This window comes from Embiotoca jacksoni, unplaced genomic scaffold, assembly GCF_022577435.1.
Source record: "Embiotoca jacksoni isolate LCO1_2020_lvr unplaced genomic scaffold, fEmbJac1.0.p SCAF_15, whole genome shotgun sequence".
Taxonomy (NCBI): Eukaryota; Metazoa; Chordata; class Actinopteri; family Embiotocidae; genus Embiotoca; species Embiotoca jacksoni.
In genome coordinates this window covers 2,656,992-2,681,485 of record NW_027185285.1, presented here as the reverse complement: position 1 = coordinate 2,681,485, position 24,494 = coordinate 2,656,992, and the positions used below count along the sequence as shown (strand labels likewise).

The following is a 24,494-nucleotide window of genomic DNA, read 5'->3' as shown; positions in this document are numbered from 1 at the left end:
TGTGTATGCAGTTTAACCTCAGCCACCTGTTGACCTTTTCTATTGCTCGAAGTTTCATAGCCTCTAATCTCAGTGTGTGTGTGTGTGTGTGTGTGTGTGTGTGTGTGTGTGTGTGCGCACAAATTTTTGTTCAGTGTATTATGTTTTTACAGGGGAGCTTAAAGTTACAGTGTAACTGAAGCCTCATTAAACTTTACACTGGCTTCCACCTGTTGGTTCAGCTTAGCAACAGTTAATCATAACTGCAAAAGAATGGCATTTTTCTCAGCTGCCTGTTCATGCTGACTTGATCTGCGAGTCATTAGCTGGCTAGTGCACATGTATGCATGCTTCCTCTGCATATCATTTTTCGCCTTGTAAATTACAGGTAAATCTCCAGTTTATATTGTTACAACCTCTCCCTTTCTGCCTGCTGTGGTTCAAGTAAGTGCAAGTAAATGGGAGGGGCTTCACAATATATATAGCCTCTTTCTACACTTGTCTACAAACATTTCTGATGTAAACAAACAAAATAAAAAGTAAATAACGAGTAAATTTAAGTTGAATTATAGTAGTATTAGTCCCTGCATTTAAAGACTTACAGTTATATGAAAGCGGGACATAATCTTGAGCTTTAATTTGGTAATGGTTAACATTTTGATCATGGATTGTGTCTTTAAAACTAAAATAGCCACATACATGTGTATGTGTGTGTACGCACGTACGCACACACACACACACACACACACACACATCAGAGCATCATGTCTTTCAAAAAGAAATGAAAATCAATGTTATTATAGAACCTTTTTAGATTGTGCAAACATTTTTCCATACAGTCGATATTGACAAGAACATTGATTTACTGAGTTGTCAATTTTTTCATAATTGAAGAACCATCTGCTGAAGATTGACAGATTTGATTTACTGAAAGAGAGGGTGGTGACAGCAAGTGCAGAAACGTATCTGGAAAAATATTCAGTAAATGTTTATAAACTAGCCTCAGTCATTCTTATGTGGCCTACACTGCTTGGGACTCTGTAGATATAATTTTGTCACACCTGCTGCACCTCTTCCACTATGTAGTCCTGTTTTCAAAAAAACAAAAAAGTCCTGGATGGATCAGAAAACTGGCAGTTGAAGCATGAATCTTTGCTCTTTATTGTTATACACATGCTGCTATACACACGAGGAGACAGGTATTGATTTTACAGAGAGCCACAAACCACCTACTGCGGAGTTATCCTGGATACCAGGTCAATAGTGGTCAGAACAGGAAGGCACAGTGTCGAGTTGAAATGGCACAGAAGAGGAGGGGATAGAGACAAAAAGAACCACGTTACTAAAAAGCTGCGAGGCGTTCAAGACTCGACAAAATCACATGCAAATGCCAGCCCAATTATTAAAAATGCAAAGTTTGCCTCTATTGCATCGGATGTGTTCCTTCTAATAACACAAACATTACAGGAATCCACTTGAACCTAAAAATTTATAATAACTGCATAATTGAAAAATGGCCATGACAGTAAATCAACAGTTCAATTGAATATTGCTCAATAACAATATAATTTTTTTTTTCTCCCAGTAGCATGAAGTTTGCGATAGAAAAAAGGCTCTGTACATCAGCATCAAAAATCCTGTCTGCGGGCTGAGACTGTTGTCTACTGTAGCATCTGTAAGAACACTAACGTCCATTGCAACAAGCAGGCAGCCATAATAATTCAAGGCACATAGATCTATATGCATGGTGCTACACTTACCGGACTGAGGTCAGTAAAGGCGTCGCAGCCACACAAACACATGACCTCTCCGTTTTTGTTTTTCTGCAGCTACATCACAGAAGCAGACACCGGTGTCGCCGCGAAAAACAGACTGTACAGAGATCTGCCACATCTACGACAAGCACTGTGCCATACTACGTCAGCATACATGGAGTTGGAGCGTCTATGCTTGTTGCGGGCTTTTAGCTATCTTTGAGTTCAGCTGTTAGGAATCTATAGCTCTTATTGATTATCAGTCTTAAGTATTGTTAACTGAATCTAGTTTACTGCGATATCATGATTTTCTTCTATATAATATATAAGTGTACAGTTCTGGAAGTAACTACACAGGAGTCTAGTAGTTATTATACATAATATATCACATCATTTTAAAAGAATAAAATGGATGTTTAAGACAGAAGACAGCAAGTCTCATCGTATGTTATAAGGAATGGATTATAAACGATTTTGCTGGAGTGCAAAATCACTTTAAATGGACAGACACGTACATAAGTAATATGTTTTCAAACTTCTGCTCATAAACCAACCTGACAGGGAAAAACAAGTTCTTAAGTCATTAACGCATGTATCACTGCTGAATACAATATCTAAAGACAAACTGAATGTATAAATTCCTCTGAATTTAGTGTCAAGAAACAGTGTTAATTTAAAGTAAGTGTGCTTCAAAGCACCACCATGACAGGCAGTGAAATATCTCTGGACTCCACATTACAATTACCACAACTCTGGCCAAGACACAACTGAACACCATGTGAGAGTTAATGAAATCTTTTTAAAGCTGGGGAAGCGATCTCTTTTTTTTTTTTTTTTTTTTTTTTTTCATACATCAATCACAGAGTAAGGTACCAAAAACAGTCAAATTTTCTTTTGTAATGTCGCTGATGGAATAAACAGAGTCCTCCCTCATCCTTCCTTCCAGGGCCGTCTGTTGGCTCTGATCACACGAGCAGGAGACTGAGGCTGGGGGCGTGAGAAGAATTGTGAAGCAAAGACAGGAGGGAAAAGAAAAGCTGGATCAGAGTCAGGGGTTGAGGTGTTCATCTTCCATATGAAGGCTGCTCGTGGGAGACAGGAGAGGCTGGCTGGAGCAGTTTGTGCTCTGACTTTTCAGGCTTTCTGTCGACTCTGAAGACCCTGGAGAGGAAGAATCAGCAGGTAAGCAACATGACTCAAAGGGAAGTTTCCTGTCAAGACTTTCAGTGAGAAGAAACGGTTCATTCTTGGTTCAGTTTGGCCTCACGGGTATTTAAAACATGTTTATCACAACAAGTTTCACTCCTGGATACCTACTGGATCTTTTTTTTTTTTTTTCCTTCTTTTTTTTCCCTAGCTGCGATAGTCTGAATGTATTCATTGAGAATCAAGATTCTTTGAGAGCAGTGAAGCTCACACATCGAGAAAGCAGAGCAGACAGGAAAGCCTACATACCACAGTTATTCCTCCATACCAATAGAGCAGGAATCAAGACCTAGAGCTGCCCGAAGTGACGCGATGCGAAGAGACAGGTCGGCAGGGAATAGAAGAGGAGTGTTAGGAAACACACAGGAGCACACAGGTTAGATGCAAAGCACAGGCAATCACAGCTTTAAAGTCTGAGGTTAAAGAGGAACGAACTGGGCTGGAGTGCCAGAACAAAAGATTTAACATCAAGTAGAGAGTCAAAAGTAACCAAGAGGCAGACAACGCTGTCAATTTGTCAACTGATTTTCTCGCAGCTGTCATCAGAATATACACGTAAGCAATATTCATTCCCGTCCTGTGTAGAAGAGATTTCAGATGATGATATATGTTCTTTGCTCCTGACAGGCTTTCTCACCCGGCAGAGACAGGTCACCCGGCGGGTCGCTCTCCATTTTGGTCAAGCTGCTGTGTTCACTGCTGCAGTCTTGCAGGATGTCTCCTCCAGAATGCATCCTGTCCTCTGCATGACCCGAGACAGCAATGTCATCAAGAGCGTCACTCAAACGCACGCTGGACTGTTTGCTCACCGAGTGCCAAAGAGAGAAAACTCACCGTCGTCTGGGGACAGGGACTCTGCCACGTCCTCGGCTGCTGTGGCCTGGAGGAACAAAAGAGGTAAACGTTTTTTTTGTCTGCAGGAGAGTCAAGAATTTAAATGTCAGCTCGGGAAGCGGCAGCTTACGTCTGTGGGGGCGGGGCTGCAGGACAGATGTGTGTGTGGCTGAGCGTCTGACATCTCGGAGAGCTTCTCTTCATCCTCCTCCTGGATGGGAGAGGATGGAGATCGAAGGGTGCTGGAGGAGGGACAAGCACAAAAATGTATAAATGCAAGCAGAACAAGTAATTCAAGTAATCATGGACAGAATTTTACACTAATTATGCCACTACTTTTAAAAACAAACTATATTGTAGCCTTCAGACAAGTTTAAAGTGGATTATTGACCCAGCCCATTAAAACTGAAGTGCGAGATGAATGTTACACATGACATGCTGTCCAATTTCCTGTGAGAGTACCTGTCAGGCGACTTGCTGACTTTGCCTTTCTGCAGACCTCCATCACTTAAATGCTCCGGAGAGCTCAGCTGTCTGTTGTCACCTCCCGAGAAGTTGATCTCATCGTAGAGGGGGGCGGACGGGATGGCAGGGGACACTGACCGCAGTCCGTTCAGAGCCTCCAACAGCGAGATGGGCTCAAAGCCTGGAGGAACAGAGTCTGTGCTCTGCAAACAATCATAAACAGTGACAATGTCTTTATTGCAGACCTTTGTCTAACTTTTTTTTATGCAACTCCTTTAGTGCAAATCTGAGATGTTCAGCTGATTTGAATTGATTATACAAGGTGCGCTTGAAACTTACAGAGTGCTCATCGTGGTCCATGGTCTGAGCGAGGACAGGACTGAAGGACACGGGAGAAAGAGCTCCAGGCTTCTTCCTCACCGCTCTGATCTGCAGCAAGGCTCTGAAGGCTGGTGAGAGGACACCCAGGTTAAATTACACACATTAAGGACTCACTATGTTTTGACTGTACCCACTCTTTAAGCAGCATCATTAAACCTGCTTAAAGACCACAACATAATTAAACTAATGGAACGCTTCTTACGCAGCCGGCAAATCGGACAGTTGTTGGCCTGGTAACGCAGAGTGTCTGCACAGGAGTTGCAGAGACACAGATGTCTGCAGGGCAGGATGAGTGTGTCTCGCAGGTCAGACAAACACACAACACACTCGTTGCTGTTGTCACTGTTCTCGTCATCGGATGGCTAGAAAAAAAAAAAAAGATGAAAAAAATAAATGAACAAAACAAAGTCAGACAGATGAAAAATGGCTGACCTTTCACAGCATCATGATTCATGTTTGAGTTCATATTTCCACTGTAACCTTTGTTTCTTGGTTGTTTTTGTTCTCAATTCCATAGATCTCCTGTAAGAGGTAGCTCACACGGTCCACCTGAAAATATGCAGAAACAGAAATGTGTCATTCATGTTTTAGAAAAACACGTACAGTCAAGGAGCTTGTTTTGTGTATTCTTTTGAGAGCAGTGGTGCTACAGTTTCAGACTAAAAAAAACCCAAAATTAAAGAGTTTTGTGAAACTATTTTAAGCTCTCTGTAACATCAGTTTACATTCAAGTCTACTTTAGAGATCAGCTGTATTTCCAGACTCCCACTCTGCATTTATTTTTAGTCGTGTACAACTTGCAGTCTGGAGCTCAAAACAGAATGCAGCTGGGATACTAAACATATTTGAGCTGGATACTGCTGAGTGATCTTTTTGAAAAGACTCTAACAGCGCAGCAGGACCTCGCTGATGCTCTGCCTTTAACTCATACCATTCAACTGCCCTGCACAACATGCATATAGCACGTGGACTCACTGGATGTGATAAAATACATTCCACTTCTAACATCATTAACGTGGTAAATAATACAAAATGTCAAAGTCAAAATAAGAACATTTAAAAACTTACAATTTGCTTCTGCTTCAGGGGTTTGACGGAGAAACTTCCATCAACGTGCTGGAGATGGAAAGAAACATGTTTTAGCTCATAAAAACTTGTTTTATACAGATTACAATCATTTAGTTTTACATTAATGTTTCCATACTCTTTCAAAGGCTGCCAAAAGCACGTGAGCATGTCCCAGGCAATCTGCAAAAAAAACCCAAGACAAACACCTTATTAAAGTTACTACAAATTTGAACCTTGTGTATTCAAGCCCACATTTCAACTGCTAACATCGTCACTGTTAACAATCTGAATAGGGAAGACATATCGTGGTATGTGGTGACCTACCGTCCCCTTCATCCACCACAGCTTGGATCACCATGGGAAACACTCCTCGGTCGAGGTCAAAGTTTAGCTTGGAGGGAAAAAAAAATACATATATTTATTTATTTAATTGTTGATGCACTGATGGGGTTTGTTTTTTTTGATGCAGCAACAAAAATCCCCACATTGCTGCAGATACTCACATCTTCCTCTTTCCACTCGCTGAAATCTATTTTGAAAGACGGCATGGAGAACTGTTGGCTCACCCCACGCTTGTAATGCACAGTTTCAGAGACCAATGATGGATCCTTTGGGCTGTACCTACATAGAGCAAGTTAGCGGGACACGAGCCGATCATTCCAGTGCAGGAGTAAAAAAAAACCATTGTGTAAAGTTAAAGACAACAAAGAGAAGCTGAGCTCAACTATTATTCGAGCACATCTTCTTTTAATGACACGGCAAACAGCAAAAACTTTATTAGGAAAGCCTAACGGCAGCTGTCACAATTAATTAATCAATAAATTCATGAGTGTCTCTAAAAAGAATGAAAATAAAGACAACTGAAAAACACAGTACAACAGCAGTAATAGGTGATCTTTTTTATTCTGTAAAAATGTCTCATCTCATTATAAGACGGTAACTTCAGCACAGACTATTGCTTTCATCTTCGTTTAAGTCTTATCTGCAGTATCCATGGTGACTGGTGGTTGCTAAGGACCCGTTCGAATCTATTCTAGACTTTGTGCTCTAAGGCTTGAATCTCACCACCCATAAAACAGAGTTTAAATGTCGTTGGCACAATGGTTCACGATAAAATGAAGGAGCTGTGCCAGAAAACAAAAGATGGAACAACTGATCATCTCAGAGATTTGTTTGTTTAATTCAGACAGGATATGTCATTTCAATGTAAAGAATAAAAGCCCAGAAAAGATTCTAATAAAGCTTCCTCAGACTCAGTCCAATAAAAAAGAGAATTTATGAGATCATGTTCTTACACAGCCATCCCATTGGAGAACTCCTCAAATGCCTGGCAGTAGAGGGTGATGGCCACTCGAGCATCAGCATCGAAGGTGAACTCCACACCGTACTGAACCTTTGGCTTTCCACCTTCCTCCACCGGTGTGTCGGAGTCATCTTTATACCTGAAATCAAGAGTGTTGGCGTGATTTATGTCGACACGATGACATAACTGGTTTGTACTTTTACTGTGATTTGAATTTTGAAATGATGTTTACCTGACCAGACGCAGAGAGTCCTTTCTGATGTTCACCAGACTCCTCAGGGTTTTCACAGGTTCGTGCGGTGCAGGGGTCACATACGGAAACTGGTGAAGTAAGAGCAAAGTGAATGATGATATCTGATTATTCCCATTATAGTAGCTTTAAAGCTGTAGAAAATATACAGTGCTGAATTCTGGGTTAAAAAAACCCAAAAAAAAACATCCGCTCCCACCTGCACTGGCCTATTTCCAAGAAAATTCAGGTCCATGTTTTCCCCGAAAAGGTATCCCTCGGGATGCGGTGTGTCAAATTTCTCTCCGCCCATGAAGAAGTGGCTCGCAAAATAATTCCCTGAAGATAAATGAAAATAAGGTGAGGACTGAAAACACTGCCTACAATATGGCACGGTGATACTTCAGCAGAATGAGGTGGTTTAATAACGCAGTCAGTACAGCAGCCTCAACAAAACTTGTTATAAACTCCCATACTATAGTTTCAGATCCTTTTCTCAGCTTTTTTTTTTCTTAAAATGTCTTGTAGCGCTATAATTTAGCTGAGGAAAAAGTTAATGTTTAATAAAGTCACTGGATAATTGACAAACCTATCTCCAGACTGTGGCTTTACTGTCTGAAAATATTTTAATAACACAGTACAAGTGTTATAAAAAACAACAACAACAACGCACTTACAGTCTGCCAAAGACCTTTTAAAACAGCACTCGGCACCGAATAATGTGCTTTAAAAGGTGCTTTGTTGTGAAGGCTGATCATCTTTTGTTGACATGCATGACAAGCATGTTGACTTAATAACTCAAAAAATATGACATCTTGCTTTAATATGACAATCCTCGGCAGGAGCAGGGTCACCGCTGCTGTAAATATAACAAGATTTTCCGAGTGACATGTGACCTTTTGGTAGAAAACAATGGACTTTTATATACGATCGTACTCAATTGTTGTGTGCATAACAGGAAAATACACGGATCCCCCCCCCCACCACCACCACCAACAACAACAAGCTGGGGAGTGCTCGGCGTCGTGTTTACCAGGAATCGGATTTCAGTCGGGTGACACTGCCGATCGCTTACCAGATTTCGGGGGAAATCGATAGGCCGAGTTGGCCTGGATATCGATGTCCTCCACACCAGCGATTCTGCGGCTCAGGATGGACCCCATCTTTCTCTGCTGGATCGCCGACGTTAGCTCCACTTAGCTACCAGCTGACGGCTCGTCAGCAGCTCCTTATCGGTACCGCCTTCAAGCCCAAACTAAACCCGAAACAAATATAACACCAACCACGGATTAAAACAAAAGAAGCTTTGGTTAATGTGACATTTTTGAAACGCTCGGTTTGACGGCGGCTGCGCTGCGAACCAAGCAGGAAACGGGACAGAGGCGAGCTGTTGTTTTGCCCGAGCTGTGCTAACGTAGAAGGGGCGCCACCTGATTGGCTGTCTCCGAGCGAGTCCAGACTTTCAGGGCGTTCGCTTTGTGTAAAGGGACCGTCCGGAGAATAAACACGGGGCTAAGGTGAGGCAGGTCATCAGGGGATGGGGGGGGGGGGGGGGGGGGGGTGTCAACGCTTTGTTTCCTCTAACAATTAAAAAAAAAAAAAAAAACATTAACAGAGAAAAATCGAAACTGATAATGTAGCCTATGACTTACGACATGACTTTGTTTAGATGTTTTGGACAACAAGTCTTTTTTTTTTTTTATGTATTTTGAACGACATGCTATTGTGACTTTTTTTTTTCATATTTCAGACGAGATGCAATAGTATAACTTTTTTTTGTATTTTGGACGACATGCTACGGTGTGACTTTTTTTTTTTTTTTTTCCATAATTTGGACACAATACTGTAGTGTGACTTTTTTGTCATATGTCGGACGACATGCTATAATGTCACTTTTTTGTTCTTATTTTGGACAAAATGCTATAGTATGACTTACCCCCCCCCCCCCCCCCCCATGTTTTGGATGAGATACTATAGTGGATAGGAATTTAAAGGCAAATTATTTGTTGTCAAAAAATGTTTTGTCCGTCATTTGAACATGAATAAAACAAAAATCCTGAATAGGTGGCGTTGAGGAGAATCTCGACTATGACCCTGAGAAATATCAAGGAATTTAAAGGCACATTTTTTAATTTTTTTGTCAAAAAGTGTTTTGTCCGTCATTTGAACATGAATAAAACAAAATCCTGAATAGATCCCCAAAGCCAACCTTCAGCCACCACTCATCCGCCAACTACTGCTCCTTCCAAATACCTAACTCCCAAATTTGCAGCGCCCAGCATCAGCATGCCCCTGTCCCGGCCCCAGGGCTCGGATAGGAAAGGCCGTCCAATAATGCTCCAAGGGGGGTAAAACCACATGCAATAATTGTCGTATAAATCTATTTATACTTTATATAAAAAGTCATAATATAGTATCATCTTTTTTTCGTGAATTTAAAAAAAATAATAAAGACATTAGTATGTCGTATAAAATATGAAGAAAAAGTCATGCCATAGTATGTCATCCTTAACGTCATACTACAGTATGACTTTTTCTTTCTATGGTATGACTTTCTCTTCATATTTTAGACGACATACTTTAGTTTTAAGTATTTTTTTTTTTTTTGGCCGAAAGAGGCATGATTTTTTTCATGTTGACTTTAATTCCCCAAAAATGTTGTGTTCGTTAGCATTGTTTTATGTATGCATGAACGCCACTTTAACTAATTTAATATTACAATTTCTCATTATGACCCCTAAATGGGAACAAACACTAGTGATTTTAAATAGCCTTCTACATCCACGGCTCCACCTAGAATCTTCTGGTGAGGGGTAGAAATATCTCCACATCGCAAAACTTCTTGTAACGTACAAAAAAATTATTAATTATTACAATCCTGGCTTTTCTATTCCTCTACAATGAGTGACATGCAGAATTAGTATTGAAATATTATTGATGATAATTAAGTCATAATAACAACAAAAGCAATTACAGAGTTCGGGGTAAGGTATAATAGCAATATCAGAAATTGCAATAACTGATGTAGTTGAGTTGTTTTATTTATGCAAATTGTTTTTCTAGGATGGCGAAGGCAGTCCCGCACTCTGATTGGCTAGTACTCGTTGATTGACTTGGTTATGTTTCGGTATGAGGAATGATGATTGGTTTGAGTTAAGTTCTCTGATGACTCTGCAGTGGTAGGGTGTATAAGGGACGGACAGGAGGACGAGTACAGGGCAGTAGTGGAGGACTTTGTGGAGTTGGCGGGAAGAAATCACCTGCTCCTGAACGTGGCCAAGACCAGAGAGATGGTGGTCGACTTCAGGAGGAAGGCGAGGGCTCCACAACCGCTGAGAGTTCTGGGAGAGGAGGTGGACATGGTGGAGGAGTACAAGTACCTGGGTGTCTCCATCGACAACAGACTGAACTGGAAGACCAACATCAGCGCTGTCTACAAGAAGGGGATGAGTCGACTCTTTTTCTTGAGGAAGCTTCAATCCTTCAATGTGTGCAGCGAGATGTTGGAGATGTTCTACCAGTCTGTTGTGGCCAGTGCATTGTACTTCGCTGTGGTCTGCTGGGGGAGCAGCGTTGGAGCCGGTGACACCAACAGACTTAACAAACTGGTTAAGAAGGCCGGCTCCATCATCGGCTACAATCTGGACAGCCTGGAAAAGGTGGTGGAGAGGAGGACGCTGAGGAAACTATTATCCATGTTGGATAATCCTGACCACCCTCTCCACCACCTGCTGCAGGGACAGCGGAGCACTTTCTCCAAAAGACTCCTCCAGCTCCACTGTCACAAGGACAGATACAGGAGATCATTCCTGCCCGCTGCAATAAGACTGTACAACAACTCACCTCTGGCAAAATACATCACACAACAATAACACTGTTGTCTGTGTTTCTTGGTTGTTTGTATATAATATATACAGATATATACTGTGCATTTTATATTTTATATTTATATTGTATATTTTTACTGCTATTTTACTGCTTTTCTATTGTTCTATTATTATCTTATTGCTTCTGTAGCGAAAACATTTCCCCTCGGGGATTAATAAAGTAACTACCTAACCTAACCTAACCTAACCTAACCTAACCTAACCTAACCTAACCTAACCTAACCTAACCTATGTGACATCTCAGCCAATTAGAAGCAGAGTAGGGCGGGTCATGCCTTTATGATCCTGGGAAAATATATCCCTGCAGGGCACACCAAAGCTACCGGGAAATGCTTTCATATTTAAAAAAAAGAAAGAAAAGCTTTTTTATTTTAAATTCTGTTGTTTTATACTTGTTTACTTTGCAATATATTATGTTTTAATGCAATTTAGATGAAAACAACGTGGAATAAAGTGATGCATGATTTTAACATTTTTAAAGTCTTACGGCCCTTAACTTTTAGAGTTACGTATGTTCAGTATTGTCTTTCTTAACGGGGGGGATGTATATTTGTCAGCTTTTTGATAAATCTAAAATAAATAAATAAATAAAATAATAAAAGATGAATGACGTCAGGTGTAAATCCGTGTCAGCGGATGTTGACTCGTTCTCAGGAGGGACCGGAGCTGCTAACGTCAAAACAACTTCAGTCACACCGCGGGCTGCTGTCGCCCAACAGCCAGGTAAACATTTACCATCAAACACGATGCAAAAAAAAAAAAAAAAAATGTTCCCTCCGATCTTCTCGACGTTTCCTCTCGGTCGGTTTCCCCGGCGGCCCGAGCTTCTCGAGTCGAGTTGTCTTTCTTGTGTGAAGAATGGCGACGCTTTAGCGCGGGCGAGCTAACGGCTGCTAGCCCCCCGAAGCAAAGATGCTTTCCGTGCGCTTTTTTTTTTTTTTTTTTCCAGCTGAACAAACACGTCGTTGTTGTTCACGTTTACCGAAACAAAACACTACTACGCTTTGCTCGTCGTCTCTCCGAAAGAAAAACAACAACAACAACAACAACAATGCGGGGCCAGCTGACGGTTAGCCAGCCCGAGCACCGTTATCAGCACCGCGTCAGTTAATAACCAGCTGAAACGCTCGTAGTGGATGTAAACATCATGGAGGCTCGTCTTCTTTACGTAATCGAGTTATTCGTGGTTAGTTGTGCGAGTCGCTTTGAGCAGATTATCTGCAAACAGGATTGGGGGGGGAAACGACGAGTTGGTTAGCTGGGGGAAGCTGTTGGCAGTAAATTTTAGGAGGCAAACTTTAAAAAACAAATGTTTGGTTATTTATGAGTATAAATACTTTGTTGTGGCCGAGGTGTTTCGCTTGTTTATTTGTTTGAAGTTCAGATTTCCAGCCACAAATAACAGCAAAGTAAAACACTGTGCTTCTTTTTTTTTTTTTTTTTTTAATTGAAAGAAGTGTTGATCTTGAGAATTATTAGATTGTCAGAAATCTTTAATTTGTGTACTTATGAATCGACATTTAGATTTTTCTGATGTTTCCTCTGTTCGACGTTTTAATAACATTGACCTTTGATCCTATTACAGGTTGTGGATCATTTTTCTGACTCCTCAGGTGGAAACTCTTTTCCCAGTAGCACCAGGTAAACCTTTTTTTTTTTTTTTTTTTTAATTATTTTAAAATCAGGTTTATAGTTCATATGAGGCCATTTCACCAAAGTATTTGATTTGTGTTGCATTGGTTTTACATTACATACAGATTCAGCTTATAGCTTCTCTCTCTCATTTTAATTTTTTTTTTTAACTTAAATTGAGGTGTTTTGCTTGTCCGACCTACCAGACAGAAAGCAGCTCAATATGTTCCCGTTGGAAATATTTTACAAGCAAATTCTCGATCCACAGGACGTCTGTGGTCATGTCATCATGTGAGCTGAGTGTTGCATTCAACCACCGCTTGCATTATTTAGCCTGCGTAAAAAAACAAACGATGCTTCCTGTTTCGAAGCTTCAGCCCCCGAGACAGGACAGAGGAACATAGCTGCTGCTGCTTTCATTTCTGAATTAGTTTATTGTACGTGTGACTCAGGGACTCAAAACTGTGTGTTTTTTTGTGTGTCGTCTTTTTTAAATCTTCAGAGAGGAAGTCCACCTGGTAGAGCTGTGAGTGGAGCTCACGTGTCCGACCCGTCTGCCAGTCCAGATATCCGGCCAGTATGTCCAGCGATCCTCCCCCGCCGTACCCCGGAGGTCCCAGTGCTCCCCTTATTGAGGAGAAGAACGGACGGCCCGGTAATACAGCCGATGAATGTCGATAAGCTCACGCGCAGTGTTGTTGCCGCCGCCGTCGACATTTCAACGCGAGATCGGTTCAAGGCGAAGTACATTTGAGGCTGTTTTCTTTCTCTAGCCGAGTCGCAATCCACGATTGTTTTGTCGCCGTAGATACTTGTCCGATTCACAAGTTTGAGAGATCTCCGTGAACATCTTGGGTGGCTTTAATGTAACACTTGCTGAATTTGAATGTTCATTAAAGTCATTTGTCAGTAAATATTTCATTTTGTTGACTCAAGACCCGTCTTCAGTGCCTTTTTCTTTTCTTTTTTTTGTCCGTGTGCTGTCTTTTCAGAAACAGTACGAACCGCTCCTCCACAGGGACAGCCTCTGCCTCCAGACTACGGCCCTCCACCTTATGAGGCCACACAGCCAGGCTTCCTGCCCCCGCATGTCCCCGGAGAGGGGCCCATGCCGATGCCCATGCCTCTACCACCACAAGGTGCTGCACGCTGCCTGCAAACACAAATAAACACGTCAAACATCACACTGCCGCGACATGCGATTGGCTTGTAAAGTTATCAGGGCAAATGTGTTAGTGAGCATTTGTCTTCCTCAAGCAATGACATTTGGAGACATGTTTCTGGACTCGACACGATGTAATCCCAGTATTTACTCACCTTTTTTAGCCCAGTTCAGACCAGCTCCAAACTCTTAAAGAGACTTATTTAGGTTTGGCTTCAGTTTTAGAAAACCAAATCAAAGATTACAAATTGCAAATCACTTCACGATGACCCAGTGACCTCGATGAACCAAGTTCCCGCCTGAATACCATGATTGCTGTTCATACGGGAGGGTCAGTCCTGTCCATCCGAATGATTTATTTCAGATGTATTGTGTGCAGGTGGGCCCTTCCCCCTGCCACCCGGTCACTATCCTCACCCGATGGCAGGGCCGATGGGTCCCGGTGCCAGTCACTTTGTCCACATGGGAGGTCAAACGGCGACCGTCCTGGCTCCTCCGGGAGCAGCCACCACTGTGACCGTACTGCAGGGGGAAATGTTCCAGACCTCACCGGTGCAGACGGTGTGTCCGCACTGTCAGCAGGCAATCATCACCCGCATCTCCCACGATGTCGGCCTCATGAACACACTCTTCTGCCTCTTCTGCTTCTTCGTAGGGTAAGTAGATGTCAGGCAGGCTGACTGCGGTCGCCGAGCATCTGTTGGTGCTGCGTTTGTTGATCTAGTACACTCCTTTATAGATATGTGTGTCAAAGGAAGTACAGATGTCCTGAGCATGCTTTTTTTTTTTTTTTTTTTTTGCCCCCAATACTGATCAGTCATTCAAGTGTTCAAGTGTCTGCTGATACAGACGCCTGAACCAAGACTTGAATTTTACTAAATAATGCAGCTGCATAGCGCTCATTTCAAGTTAATAAAAAAAAAAAAAAAAAAATGAAAATCAATCCAATGTACAGGCTTGACAACTGAACAAGTCTGTAAATTTCTGTTATCGCTCATACGCAGCCTGTTCTCCAGTTATATGCAAAGCGAGTGCACCTGTTGTCGTGTGATAAAATCAAATGAGACTGCGGGATTCAAACTAAGGGCGTGAATATGCAGACATCTGGACTTTCGCCAACATCATCTTTACATGTCCGTGTCCCAGATCCTTTGGAACAACCTCATCTTTTCAGAGTGCTGACTGTGCATATATACACACACACACACACACACAAAAATGTGCGTGTTGTTAAATCCGCTCCGTCTTTTGTCCGTCTTGTTCCTCGTCCACAGGTGTGATCTCGGCTGCTGCTTGATTCCCTGTCTGATTGACGACCTCAAGGATGTGACACACACCTGCCCTTACTGTAAGGGCTACATTTACACATACAAGCGCATATGCTAACCACCGACAGCTCTATGCTAGAGACATGTACATGCACACGCATTGAAAACTCCCTGCTCTTCCTGCTGGTAGTAACACCACTCCCCCTTCCCCCCTCCCCCCCCACTCTACACCACCACCCATTTTTTTTTTTTTTGTTTTGTTTTTTTGCAAAGTGTTGTGTAGCCCTCTTAAATTGTAAGTGCAGTTTTCTCATTAGTTCACACAGTATTTACTGTATATATCTTTCAGCATAATACTTTCATGTATGAACATGCATTTGAACTGTACAAATCTCTGACTCGAGTGCAGAGGATGAAGGACACTAAAAAGATCCACAGAGATGGAGAGGCCGCAGAAACCCTCGGAAACCGGCTCGTGATGCTATGCATGTGAATGAAAAAAACAACAAAAAAAACAACATACAGATAGCCTCAGTTTAGAGAAAGCTGTGAAACTGGTCACTTTACTTTTACTTTTTTTTTTTTTTTTTGTGACTTTAGCTGAGAAGCAAATTTATTCAAACATGCTAAGTTAGCATTCATGTTTTGTTTTTAAAAAATTATTTCAGATATTTTATCTGCACATTTAACAGTTAAGAGAACTGTGAAAAAAAAATATTTCTCTGTCTAATTATTTTGTTTTAACAGATATAGTTTTTGTTTTTTTTCCTTTTTATCATTATTACCTATTGAATGTGAGAAAATGAAGTATCTCCATAAACTAATGTATTTGCTTGTCTGGGAATTCCCAAGATCGATGTTACTTGCTGGAATTATTCTTAAACTTCTGGATTTCAGTCGGTCACATAATGTGCAGTGACTCTCTGGCTGTGTTTACATGGGCACTCGCGTCCTGGTTTGGTTATATTCTGGATATGACATAGAACTTAATAAACCTGTTTATTAATAGCCCTTTGTGAGTGAAGCCAGATAAACAAAGATATCCTCGACGTGTTGAAGCTACTTCATAGAACAGGCCTCCGGTTTCTATTGGAGCACTCGATGTAAATCTTAAAACCCGGATAAATTCGTACCCACGTTTACGAAACCAGGAAAAGATGCGTACTTGCACGAAGCACAACCAGGACACGCAAAAGCGCGCACGTGAGTGCACTCATTGTTGAGCGGTTGCGCACCATCGCCCTCTGTCCACCATGTACTTCATTTTGATAATAAAGTCAACATTTGCACTTTAAGTTGAAATCAGCGTTCCCCCTCTGATGTATTTTTTAAAAACCTTTCGAATCATTTGCTCTCGATCTCGATGAGCAAAAGCAGCAGGTTTCGTTGTCAGCCGAGTGAACGCCAACTCGCTTCTTTAAAGTGGAGGCGGCAGACTTGGAGGCTTCTACTGTTCCCGATAGAGAAAGAACTGCATGACAAGTCAGTAATGTAGAGTTCAGCGCGTCGGTCTGATGCACGCCTCCGCTCAGTTATCTTCTCACCAGTATAACAAACATGTAGTTAGTTTGTTCTAAAGTAAAAAAAAAAATAAAAAAAAAAAAGTATAAGGAGAAGGTCCAGCGGTGGCACCATCATCATCACAGCGATGTTCAGCCTCTGACTCGGCACTCAGCCCTTTAAGATTATTTGCATTGCTCAGATGCATGGTAGATAACTTGACTGATAGTAAATAGTGAGCTCTCTGCTAAGATTTAAGCTTCATAGAAATGATTCAATCAGACCAGCTGACATTGTGAATTTATTACCAACGGTGAGCCGACATCGTTCCTCTACAGCATGCCCAAACTCTGTCGTCCATCGAGTGCGGCTCGTCTGCATGAGCCGCACATCAAGGCGAGTAATTCTCACTGGCTTGTTTCCCTGACTCTACGTGCATTTTATTTAATTTTTTTTTTAATTTATTGATTTTTTTTCTCTCCTCCTGAGGCTTAAAGCTGTGCAAGAAAATAAACTTAAGAGCTGAAGGATTGCACCGAAATGTTACTATGAAGTACTGTATGCAACTGTTGTGGATAACTGCCGGTCTGCATTGCTCTAAATGTCTGTGATACGTGTAACGATGTCAGTCGAAATTTGTTCGTTGTATACAGTTACTATTTTATCAATAAAACATATTGAAGGATACGCATTCGAATGCCATCTGGAAAGTAAATATTGTACCCAGTGAAAAGGGGAAACGCAAAGATCTTCTTCAGCTGAGCCTCCACACACACACACACACACACACACACACACACACACACACAAAGAGCAGAAACTGGAAATCACCGGAACGGTTCCCGTGTCCAAACACGCAAAAGCGTCAGTCCCTCCATCGATGGCCACACTGAGCGTTGCAGCATTTGTAGAAAGTGGTCATCGGCTCGTCCGCCGACCGGGTTTGGATCTGCATGAAATACGCCCGGGGATGCTCGCACTTCGGACACTTTTCTGTAAAACGGGAGACGCAAAGTGGAATCACAACGAGTGCCGTGGGTGACACGTTCACATTATGCATGAAACGAATAAAAAAAAAAAAAACCAACAAAAAAAACCATTTCAGCGACAAACCGAATGTGAATCGTTTATTTTGGAATTTAAATAGCTCAACTTAAATAATAGCATTAAAAGAACTGAATTTGAATCGAAAGTTGAATAATTCAACTTGGAATAGTTGCATTGAAAACTGACTGTGAAGAGCATAATAGGAAATTTAAAAGTTTTTATTTGATTAGTTCCCGAATTAAAAACAAACAAAACAACAAAAAAAAAACTTTAAAAAAAAAAAAAAAATGGCTCTTTAAAAACATTTGTTAGAATAACAACCATATGTTATAAGTGACTTTTGATGACGTAAATAAAAATATATTCACGAGGATTAACCAATAATCTGTAATCTGATCAATTTGGAAACAAACCTTCCAAAAACTGCAAATAAATGACAGTTACACATTTAGATATGACTGCTTGGTTAATTTGGTATTTTACACTCGGTACTTTCAACAATATGTCATGTTTTTCTCTCACTATTCTTAATTCCACTGCATTTATTAAAAGAGGAAAGCTGCACGAACAACATTTTTCTGTCAGTTCATTTTAAAAAAAATTATTTTTTTATTTACAATAATAAAAGTGCAGCTTTATGACAATAATAAAAGTGCCATTCACTGTTTCGACGACACTTACCGGGAGTCGAGTCCACGTTCTCCCACGCTGCAGCTCCGCCGAGAACATCGTCCACCTCTTTCAACTTGGGATACTTCCTGTTGTTTACCTGTCGGGACACAAATAAAAGACGTGAACCGAGAGCAACATCTTCAATATTCAATATTCAAAATATGCAGTTTTATGAACGCACCTTTCTTGTGATGTTGTGGACGTAGGGGCAAGTGTTGCACGCGAATCTCATGCACTTCTGTCCTTCCTCGACGATTAAAACATTCCCGCAGGTTGGGCAGAAAAGAAGCATGTTGGTGGGACGTTTTGCTTTGTCGCTTCGACTTCGACTTCAACTCGACTAAATGTCACCGTCGAACACGTTGAAGCTGTTTTAAAGCGTCTCTGCCGCGGTGCGCGTCGAGGAGCGGAAAGGACAGCGCACGAAAGCTGTTGCTCACTTTGGTTACGGCTCGGTGGGAAACAAAGGCGGTGGAAGGGACGGGGGGGGGGGGGTTCCTGTTAAAACAACGACCACACGCACACAAAAAAAAAATCATATGTGTCATAAAATATTAACTGATACTTGAAATATTTTAATGTTTAAGAAAATGATTAAGCAGTATCTGCATTTATTTTCACCAAGAGGAAGTTTAAGTCCTGAGCTACGTTTTCCCTCCGGTATATCATTTATGACGGACACACTTTGTTTGCAGACACGGGTTCTCTTGAGTTTCCATTTAAAAACGTTTGCCAGGAGTATTTAAAAACAACAACAACAACAACAAAAAACGAACCCCTTATTTATAATAATATAATTTAATATAACTTATAATAATTTTTTGCACAGTTGTAAAGTCGCCCTGCAGATAAACCAGACCGCTGCTTGTTGTTTAGTTTTAGTGGCTTGGTAATGGAGGAGCAGCAGAGTCCAGGCACTGCTGCTGCTGCTGCTGCTGGTGGAGGAGAAGAAGGAGGAGGACGGTGTTTGAAGGATGACGAGGTGGAAAAGGAGATGCTGACGGACATGGCAGCTCCTGATGCAGAGGAGGAAGATGAGGAGACTCTTCCTCATTCAGAGATTCTGGATATTTTCGAAGAGGGACTTGCTCGACTTGTGCAGGACCCTTTACTCTGCGATCTGCCAATTCAGGTGTTCTACCCTTCACATAAACACGGTGCTTTTGGTTTTTCAGACATGTACATCTATTTGTATTTATCCTGCACATCCAGCATTTGGAGATATATATATATATTTAAAAAAACAGATTTTTGTATTCTGGCGTTAAAGCCAGTCTCTGCTTTTGTTATATTGCAATTTTGATCTCAAATTCAAATACCTAAAAGGAGCATAAACATAATTTTCGCTCTGTTAAAATCTTTTTGGAGGATGCATTGTATCCCGTGTGGTGTAATCAGTCTGGAAATGTATTTAAAATTACACTCAAGTGCACGACCTAAATCTTTGCATGTTGGTTGATCTGCAAAATGTCAGGAAAAAAAAAAATCCTCACAACCGAGAAGCTGGAACCACTAAATGTTTTTGCCAAAAAATGGCTGAAAAGCTTTTCTTAGGATCTTGGGAGTCATTTCAGCTCTCCTGGACTGGGAACTTATCCACATGACGTGTCACAGCACACATCAAATAAAAACTAAAGCATGAACAGGGACCTCTCTGCACACCTGTGAGACGCCATGAATTTATGTGCTGATCGAGGGAAGTTTTTCTTATTCTGGATCATGTTGATCTTCAGGTGACTCTGGAGGAGGTCAATTCTCAGATTGCTTTGGAGTACGGCCAGGCAATGACAGTCAGGGTGTTAAAGGCAGACGGCGAAATAATGCGTAAGTGTTGAGATTGTTTTGCTTTGTGTATTCCAGGTTTTTTTTAAATTTCATTTATGAATATTATACTTTTTTACTATTTATTTCTCCCTCAGCCATAGTCGTGGTGCAGAATGCTACGGTCCTTGATCTGAAGAAGGCCATTCGCAGGTTCATGGAGCTGAAACAACAACGTGAAGGCGGAGTGAAACATGTCAGCTGGTAAACGCTTTCACAAACACAAGGACATACAAATCCAAAAAATATTCGTCTATCGTTTATTAAATCTCTATTTAATTTTTTTTTTTTTTTTTTTTTACAGGAGATACGTTTGGAGAAATTATCATTTAGTATTTCAGGGCGAGAAGCTTGAGGACGACAAGACGAGGCTTAAAGAGTAAGTGTTTATGTTTAGCACTTTAATTTAACTGTTAACAACGGCACTGTGTGACTATTTCTTTCTCTTTGATGTTGTTTCATCTTCAGCTACGGGATCAGGAACAGAGATGAAGTGACGTTCATGAAGAGACTCAGGAAAAAGTGAAGGGTCACAGCCAACATTTCCCACATCAGAAAATAAAACCATTGTTGCCTGAACTGTGTGCTGGTGTTGCGGCATAACTTTGACATGATAGTAAAACCCGTTTTAAACTGTTGTTAGTTCAGGACATTCGTGTTGTAAATATTTCTCAGCAGAAATAAACTGTGCTGCCTCTCAAAGAAGTCATAACTAAATACATATCTGGACTGCTGGATATAAAGTCCTCTCTTTTTTTTTTTTTTTTTTTACTCATAATGTGCAGTGTTTTTTGTATTTGTCTGCAAATAAAAATATATATTACTGTATGTTTATTTGATATTCATGTGTCTGTTTCACTTCAGCTTCAACTAGAGCATTCTATAACATTTTCCTAAGGGGGCAGTTGTAAAAAAAAAAAAATCCCGATGATTTGAATAGTTCCTGGTAGAGGTGAACACTATTCCATTGTTGAGCTAGAATGCACACAGGATACCACGGGAGCAGCTTTAAAAACTAGGTAATGCAGTCTTTTTTCTCTTTAATATGTTATATTCCTTTTAATACAGTTTTTGTGGCACTTTATGAAGTTATTAGATGAGTTGTTGGATTATTATATAACAGTGAGAAGACAGTGTAGTTGCATTAGAGTTGAGATTTGTATTACATAAGTTTGCGTGACTGGTATGGTAACATAACGACATCAAACTGGAGATATTTAAAAATAATTAGTCTTTTTCCCCCCCTTTTTCTATATTTGAGGGATTATCAAAGTTTGGCTTCATCTTATTTTTGTTATTTAAGTAACCGAGTTGAAGTGAACGAGCACTTTTTATTTTGTAATGGATAACAGTTGATATATAAAATGTTTTGCATCACTGAAACTTTGAAGATGCACAACAACATTTTTGACTGACCCACTCGCTGTTTTGACAAAACAGTGTTTAACTTGCAGACAACCCAACAGGCAGCGCAACAAAGACACATTTTTGACAATATACTATTGGATGACTTTTTGGATGATATACTATAGTATGACATTTTTCTGACATTTTGGATGACATACTAAAATAATACTTTTTGATGAAATTTGACTACATACTATACTATAGTATCTTGTCCAAAATGTCAGAAAAATGTCATACTATTCGGACAACATACTATACTATGACATGTTTATGAGATTTTTGGATAACATACTATAGTGTGAGATTTTTATGACACTTTGGAGAACTTACTATACTGTGACATGTTTTTCAAATTTTTGACCAAATGTGATATCAATACATTTTTATGACATTTTCAACGATGTACTATACTATGCAATTTTTTTTGGACATTTTGGATAAAATACGATACTACGACATTCGGTGGTTGTAATCAAAGACAAGATGAAAGATAACTGAATGCACTGCTATCCAGATTTTTGGGCAAAGAAAAAGGCCACATGTATCGATGAATCTTTAAATATTATCTGAAAAAAGGAGCAATTGTTTCAAAGTTTTAAATACTTTTCATCATATTCTAAATGATTATTTATCTACTGCAGAATTAATGCTTTAAATGGGTCAAGATAAACATTTTACACACAAAACAAGTATAAACAAACAGTAAATAGAGGCTCCAAAATATCAGGCCATACTCGCTTCACCTTCTCCCGTCTGTTCTGCAGCCACCATGACTTCTTCACACAACGAGCTGAAGAATATTTCTACAGAGCTGAAACACCTTTCACTCAAAAGGCAACAGCTTCAGGAGAGGAAAAAAATCCTGAGCATATTTGAAGAGCTGAGGAACCGTGCAGAGTTTGGGCAAACAGGTGACGAAGGACAAAACGTCTATAAACTTGATAATAAAGTTTCTATTCAACACAATAAAAAAAATAAAAAATAAAAAAAAGTCTTCTTGCTTCTGCTGTCTTCTATGTGTGATCTCTGTGCATATTCCATATTTTCTACAGATGAAGTCGCTTCCAATAAGTACGAGATCCAAAACATTGATGACAAACTGAAAGAGCTGAGTGAAAAGAAGAGTGAACTCCAAAAAAGCTACGACAAGCTCCTCAAAGCCAAAGACATGAGGAACGGGAAAGGTAAGTCCACATTTGTCGCAGCAAATCATGACTCATCATATTTTATTCTTATGACCACATGTTCTTTTCTTTATTAGGGGTTACTTTCACCTACAGTCAGAAGATAGAGCCCATTGCTGGTTCGAATATTTTCTATGTTGAGGCTCCACCTACCATCGCAGGTGAGCCAGATCTCCACAAACAGCTCATCGGAGCTGCTCAATCCTAAAAAAGCAAGACATGAAAGAGTGAATAACAAGCTCTTCACAAAAATCACACTCGTTGATGCCACACCTTGTGAAAACAGGATGCCGATGTTTTGGGGTTTTCATCTGGCCTACATCTGGGTATTTATTTTGCATTCATCAGCTCATCAAAAGTCTCATCATTTATTTGCCGGAGTGTAGCTCAGAGACGATCAGATTTCAGCACCTGCACACACAGCAAAAAAATAAATAAAAATACATGAACAGCAACTGGCATTCGCTCCATTTCCTTTTGCAGTTTTGAGGGATTAAATACAAAAATTCTGTCAACGTTTTATGAAAACTACTCATTCATTCATCTGTCGTATTTAGAATAAAATGTTCTTGCTTTTATCTCTGTAAAACTGAAGAAATAATGGGTGAAAATGTAGATTAACGCTACATAAAGTTGTCTTCTCTTTACAGCCCCTGCAGTGATTCTGGACCTGGAAGACCTCCCGCCGTGTCCCTGCAGGACTCAGTGCCCAGAGTGTCGGCAGTTCATCATGACAGAGACGTTCACCTCCGTCAGCAGCCTCACCTGGCTGGTGTGTTTCTTAACAGCTTTGATTGGGTATGAAACTCTCGTCTGCCGCCGACATATTTGCATGAGAATATAATCACACCTTGTTGGGCCCGTTTCTGTTTGTGCAGTTACAGTTGCATTTCTTTTTCTTCCTGTTCCTTCTTTTGCAGCTGCGTGGCCGGTTGCTGCCTCATTCCCTTCTGCATCGAAAACTTCAAATCCATCACACACAGATGTCCGAAGTGTCGGACGTCAATCAAGACTATTAAAAAGCTCTGAGAGAAAAAAAGCAGGAGGTAAAAGATTGAAGCTCAGACTCAGAAGACATTAAACATCCAGTTCAGGGTGATGTAGTATTTCAGCAGAGTTTTTCTGATAGTATTCACCCTTCATTATGCAGGATGCTCTGAATGTCAGCTGCAGAGGGGTGATGCTCAGACATTTGGTTGCTCTTGCTTTGGTTTTTAAATGAAGCACATCACAGAAGAGGCCTTTATGTAAATGCGTATTATATTAGGTTTTCAGGACATATTTGTATATCAAAATGAACTCTCTCTAAATTCAGCATGGTTATAAGTATACTTATGAATGTTTTTTTTTTTAATCATGAACATTCCCATGTTCTATTTGTTCAACAAAACTACAAAATTACAGACTTTCTTTTTACAGTTCTTTTTAATGAAAAGCAGAAGATATGTGGCGACGCTCTGACTGACTGCGACATCCCAAATAATGTCTGTATTTACAAAATGACTGTTTCATTTGTATAAAAGGTAACATAAATACACAATGTGAAAAAAAACAACATACGTCATATGCATTCCAACGATTCTGGTGTTGAGCTATTCTAATATAGTAAAAATAAAATCTCATTCCAGCACATATCTCCTTTTAAAAGGGCAACATTAGGATTGTCAAATGAGGCACTAAAATCTGACAGGAAAA

The 24,494-nt window shown here is 40.4% G+C and overlaps 5 protein-coding genes across 9 annotated transcripts; 3 read left to right on the top strand and 2 right to left on the bottom strand.

The window, feature by feature from the left end:
• Positions 1 to 1,116: 1,116 nt before the first annotated feature.
• mgrn1b (mahogunin, ring finger 1b) lies at positions 1,117 to 8,642 on the bottom strand. 3 transcript variants are annotated; one of them, XM_069148790.1, is made up of 17 exons: positions 8,295 to 8,642; positions 7,440 to 7,558; positions 7,223 to 7,311; positions 6,983 to 7,129; positions 6,191 to 6,308; positions 6,012 to 6,078; positions 5,824 to 5,867; positions 5,688 to 5,735; positions 5,100 to 5,168; positions 4,822 to 4,981; positions 4,578 to 4,687; positions 4,236 to 4,441; positions 3,904 to 4,015; positions 3,774 to 3,819; positions 3,577 to 3,681; positions 3,189 to 3,234; positions 2,806 to 2,894 (listed from the first exon to the last, which is right to left on the bottom strand). In XM_069148790.1, exons 1-16 carry the CDS (start codon positions 8,380 to 8,382, stop codon positions 3,194 to 3,196), a joined length of 1,569 nt encoding a protein of 522 aa, XP_069004891.1. In that variant the 5' UTR covers positions 8,383 to 8,642; the 3' UTR covers positions 2,806 to 2,894; positions 3,189 to 3,193. The 3 variants fall into 3 exon arrangements, with proteins under 3 accessions (XP_069004890.1, XP_069004893.1, XP_069004891.1); XM_069148789.1 differs by lacking the exon at positions 3,189 to 3,234 and having other exon boundaries at positions 1,117 to 2,894; XM_069148792.1 differs by lacking the exons at positions 3,189 to 3,234; positions 3,577 to 3,681 and having other exon boundaries at positions 1,117 to 2,894.
• Positions 8,643 to 11,725: 3,083 nt separating this feature from the next.
• On the top strand, positions 11,726 to 17,365 carry cdip1 (cell death-inducing p53 target 1). Of its 2 annotated transcripts, XM_069148795.1 has the most exons (6): positions 11,726 to 11,829; positions 12,692 to 12,747; positions 13,241 to 13,393; positions 13,731 to 13,877; positions 14,280 to 14,556; positions 15,175 to 17,365. In XM_069148795.1, the coding sequence occupies exons 3-6, from the start codon at positions 13,318 to 13,320 to the stop codon at positions 15,284 to 15,286; spliced, it is 612 nt and encodes a 203-aa protein (XP_069004896.1). In that variant the 5' UTR covers positions 11,726 to 11,829; positions 12,692 to 12,747; positions 13,241 to 13,317; the 3' UTR covers positions 15,287 to 17,365. The 2 variants fall into 2 exon arrangements, with proteins under 2 accessions (XP_069004896.1, XP_069004897.1); XM_069148796.1 differs by lacking the exons at positions 11,726 to 11,829; positions 12,692 to 12,747 and having other exon boundaries at positions 13,162 to 13,393.
• On the bottom strand, positions 13,801 to 18,814 carry polr3k (polymerase (RNA) III (DNA directed) polypeptide K). Of its 2 annotated transcripts, XM_069148800.1 has the most exons (4): positions 18,569 to 18,814; positions 18,397 to 18,484; positions 17,500 to 17,661; positions 13,801 to 13,891 (listed from the first exon to the last, which is right to left on the bottom strand). In XM_069148800.1, the coding sequence occupies exons 1-3, from the start codon at positions 18,677 to 18,679 to the stop codon at positions 17,534 to 17,536; spliced, it is 327 nt and encodes a 108-aa protein (XP_069004901.1). In that variant the 5' UTR covers positions 18,680 to 18,814; the 3' UTR covers positions 13,801 to 13,891; positions 17,500 to 17,533. The 2 variants fall into 2 exon arrangements, with proteins under 2 accessions (XP_069004901.1, XP_069004899.1); XM_069148798.1 differs by lacking the exon at positions 13,801 to 13,891 and having other exon boundaries at positions 15,921 to 17,661.
• A 256-nt stretch (positions 18,815 to 19,070) lies between these two features.
• On the top strand, positions 19,071 to 21,030 carry snrnp25 (small nuclear ribonucleoprotein 25). The gene is made up of 5 exons (XM_069148797.1): positions 19,071 to 19,519; positions 20,121 to 20,211; positions 20,307 to 20,412; positions 20,513 to 20,587; positions 20,677 to 21,030. The coding sequence occupies exons 1-5, from the start codon at positions 19,280 to 19,282 to the stop codon at positions 20,732 to 20,734; spliced, it is 570 nt and encodes a 189-aa protein (XP_069004898.1). The 5' UTR covers positions 19,071 to 19,279; the 3' UTR covers positions 20,735 to 21,030.
• Positions 21,031 to 22,258: 1,228 nt separating this feature from the next.
• LOC138197836 (lipopolysaccharide-induced tumor necrosis factor-alpha factor-like) lies at positions 22,259 to 24,215 on the top strand. The gene is made up of 5 exons (XM_069148794.1): positions 22,259 to 22,526; positions 22,668 to 22,799; positions 22,877 to 22,960; positions 23,450 to 23,597; positions 23,720 to 24,215. The coding sequence occupies exons 1-5, from the start codon at positions 22,385 to 22,387 to the stop codon at positions 23,826 to 23,828; spliced, it is 615 nt and encodes a 204-aa protein (XP_069004895.1). The 5' UTR covers positions 22,259 to 22,384; the 3' UTR covers positions 23,829 to 24,215.
• The last annotated feature ends 279 nt before the right edge of the window (positions 24,216 to 24,494 follow it).

What these genes read in the sequence shown, in the direction of transcription:
- mgrn1b (XM_069148789.1), bottom strand. Translation starts at nt 8,382, where the DNA reads ATGGGGTCCATCCTGAGCCGCAGAATCGCTGGTGTGGAGGACATCGAT. An exon ending in TTCTCCAATGGGATGGCTGT is followed by an intron (nt 6,309 to 6,982) that starts GTAAGAACATGA and finishes TGCTCTATGTAG; the next exon opens with GTACAGCCCAAAGGATCCAT. An exon ending in GCAGCCCCGCCCCCACAGAC is followed by an intron (nt 3,820 to 3,903) that starts GTAAGCTGCCGC and finishes TTGTTCCTCCAG; the next exon opens with GCCACAGCAGCCGAGGACGT.
- cdip1 (XM_069148795.1), top strand. Translation starts at nt 13,318, where the DNA reads ATGTCCAGCGATCCTCCCCCGCCGTACCCCGGAGGTCCCAGTGCTCCC. An exon ending in GGAGAAGAACGGACGGCCCG is followed by an intron (nt 13,394 to 13,730) that starts GTAATACAGCCG and finishes CTGTCTTTTCAG; the next exon opens with AAACAGTACGAACCGCTCCT. An exon ending in CATGCCTCTACCACCACAAG is followed by an intron (nt 13,878 to 14,279) that starts GTGCTGCACGCT and finishes TATTGTGTGCAG; the next exon opens with GTGGGCCCTTCCCCCTGCCA.
- polr3k (XM_069148800.1), bottom strand. Translation starts at nt 18,679, where the DNA reads ATGCTTCTTTTCTGCCCAACCTGCGGGAATGTTTTAATCGTCGAGGAA. An exon ending in TCCACAACATCACAAGAAAG is followed by an intron (nt 18,485 to 18,568) that starts GTGCGTTCATAA and finishes GTGTCCCGACAG; the next exon opens with GTAAACAACAGGAAGTATCC. An exon ending in GAACGTGGACTCGACTCCCG is followed by an intron (nt 17,662 to 18,396) that starts GTAAGTGTCGTC and finishes CCCGTTTTACAG; the next exon opens with AAAAGTGTCCGAAGTGCGAG.
- snrnp25 (XM_069148797.1), top strand. Translation starts at nt 19,280, where the DNA reads ATGGAGGAGCAGCAGAGTCCAGGCACTGCTGCTGCTGCTGCTGCTGGT. An exon ending in TCTGCGATCTGCCAATTCAG is followed by an intron (nt 19,520 to 20,120) that starts GTGTTCTACCCT and finishes GTTGATCTTCAG; the next exon opens with GTGACTCTGGAGGAGGTCAA. An exon ending in GACAAGACGAGGCTTAAAGA is followed by an intron (nt 20,588 to 20,676) that starts GTAAGTGTTTAT and finishes TTTCATCTTCAG; the next exon opens with CTACGGGATCAGGAACAGAG.
- LOC138197836 (XM_069148794.1), top strand. Translation starts at nt 22,385, where the DNA reads ATGACTTCTTCACACAACGAGCTGAAGAATATTTCTACAGAGCTGAAA. An exon ending in AGACATGAGGAACGGGAAAG is followed by an intron (nt 22,800 to 22,876) that starts GTAAGTCCACAT and finishes TTTCTTTATTAG; the next exon opens with GGGTTACTTTCACCTACAGT. An exon ending in GGCTCCACCTACCATCGCAG is followed by an intron (nt 22,961 to 23,449) that starts GTGAGCCAGATC and finishes TTCTCTTTACAG; the next exon opens with CCCCTGCAGTGATTCTGGAC.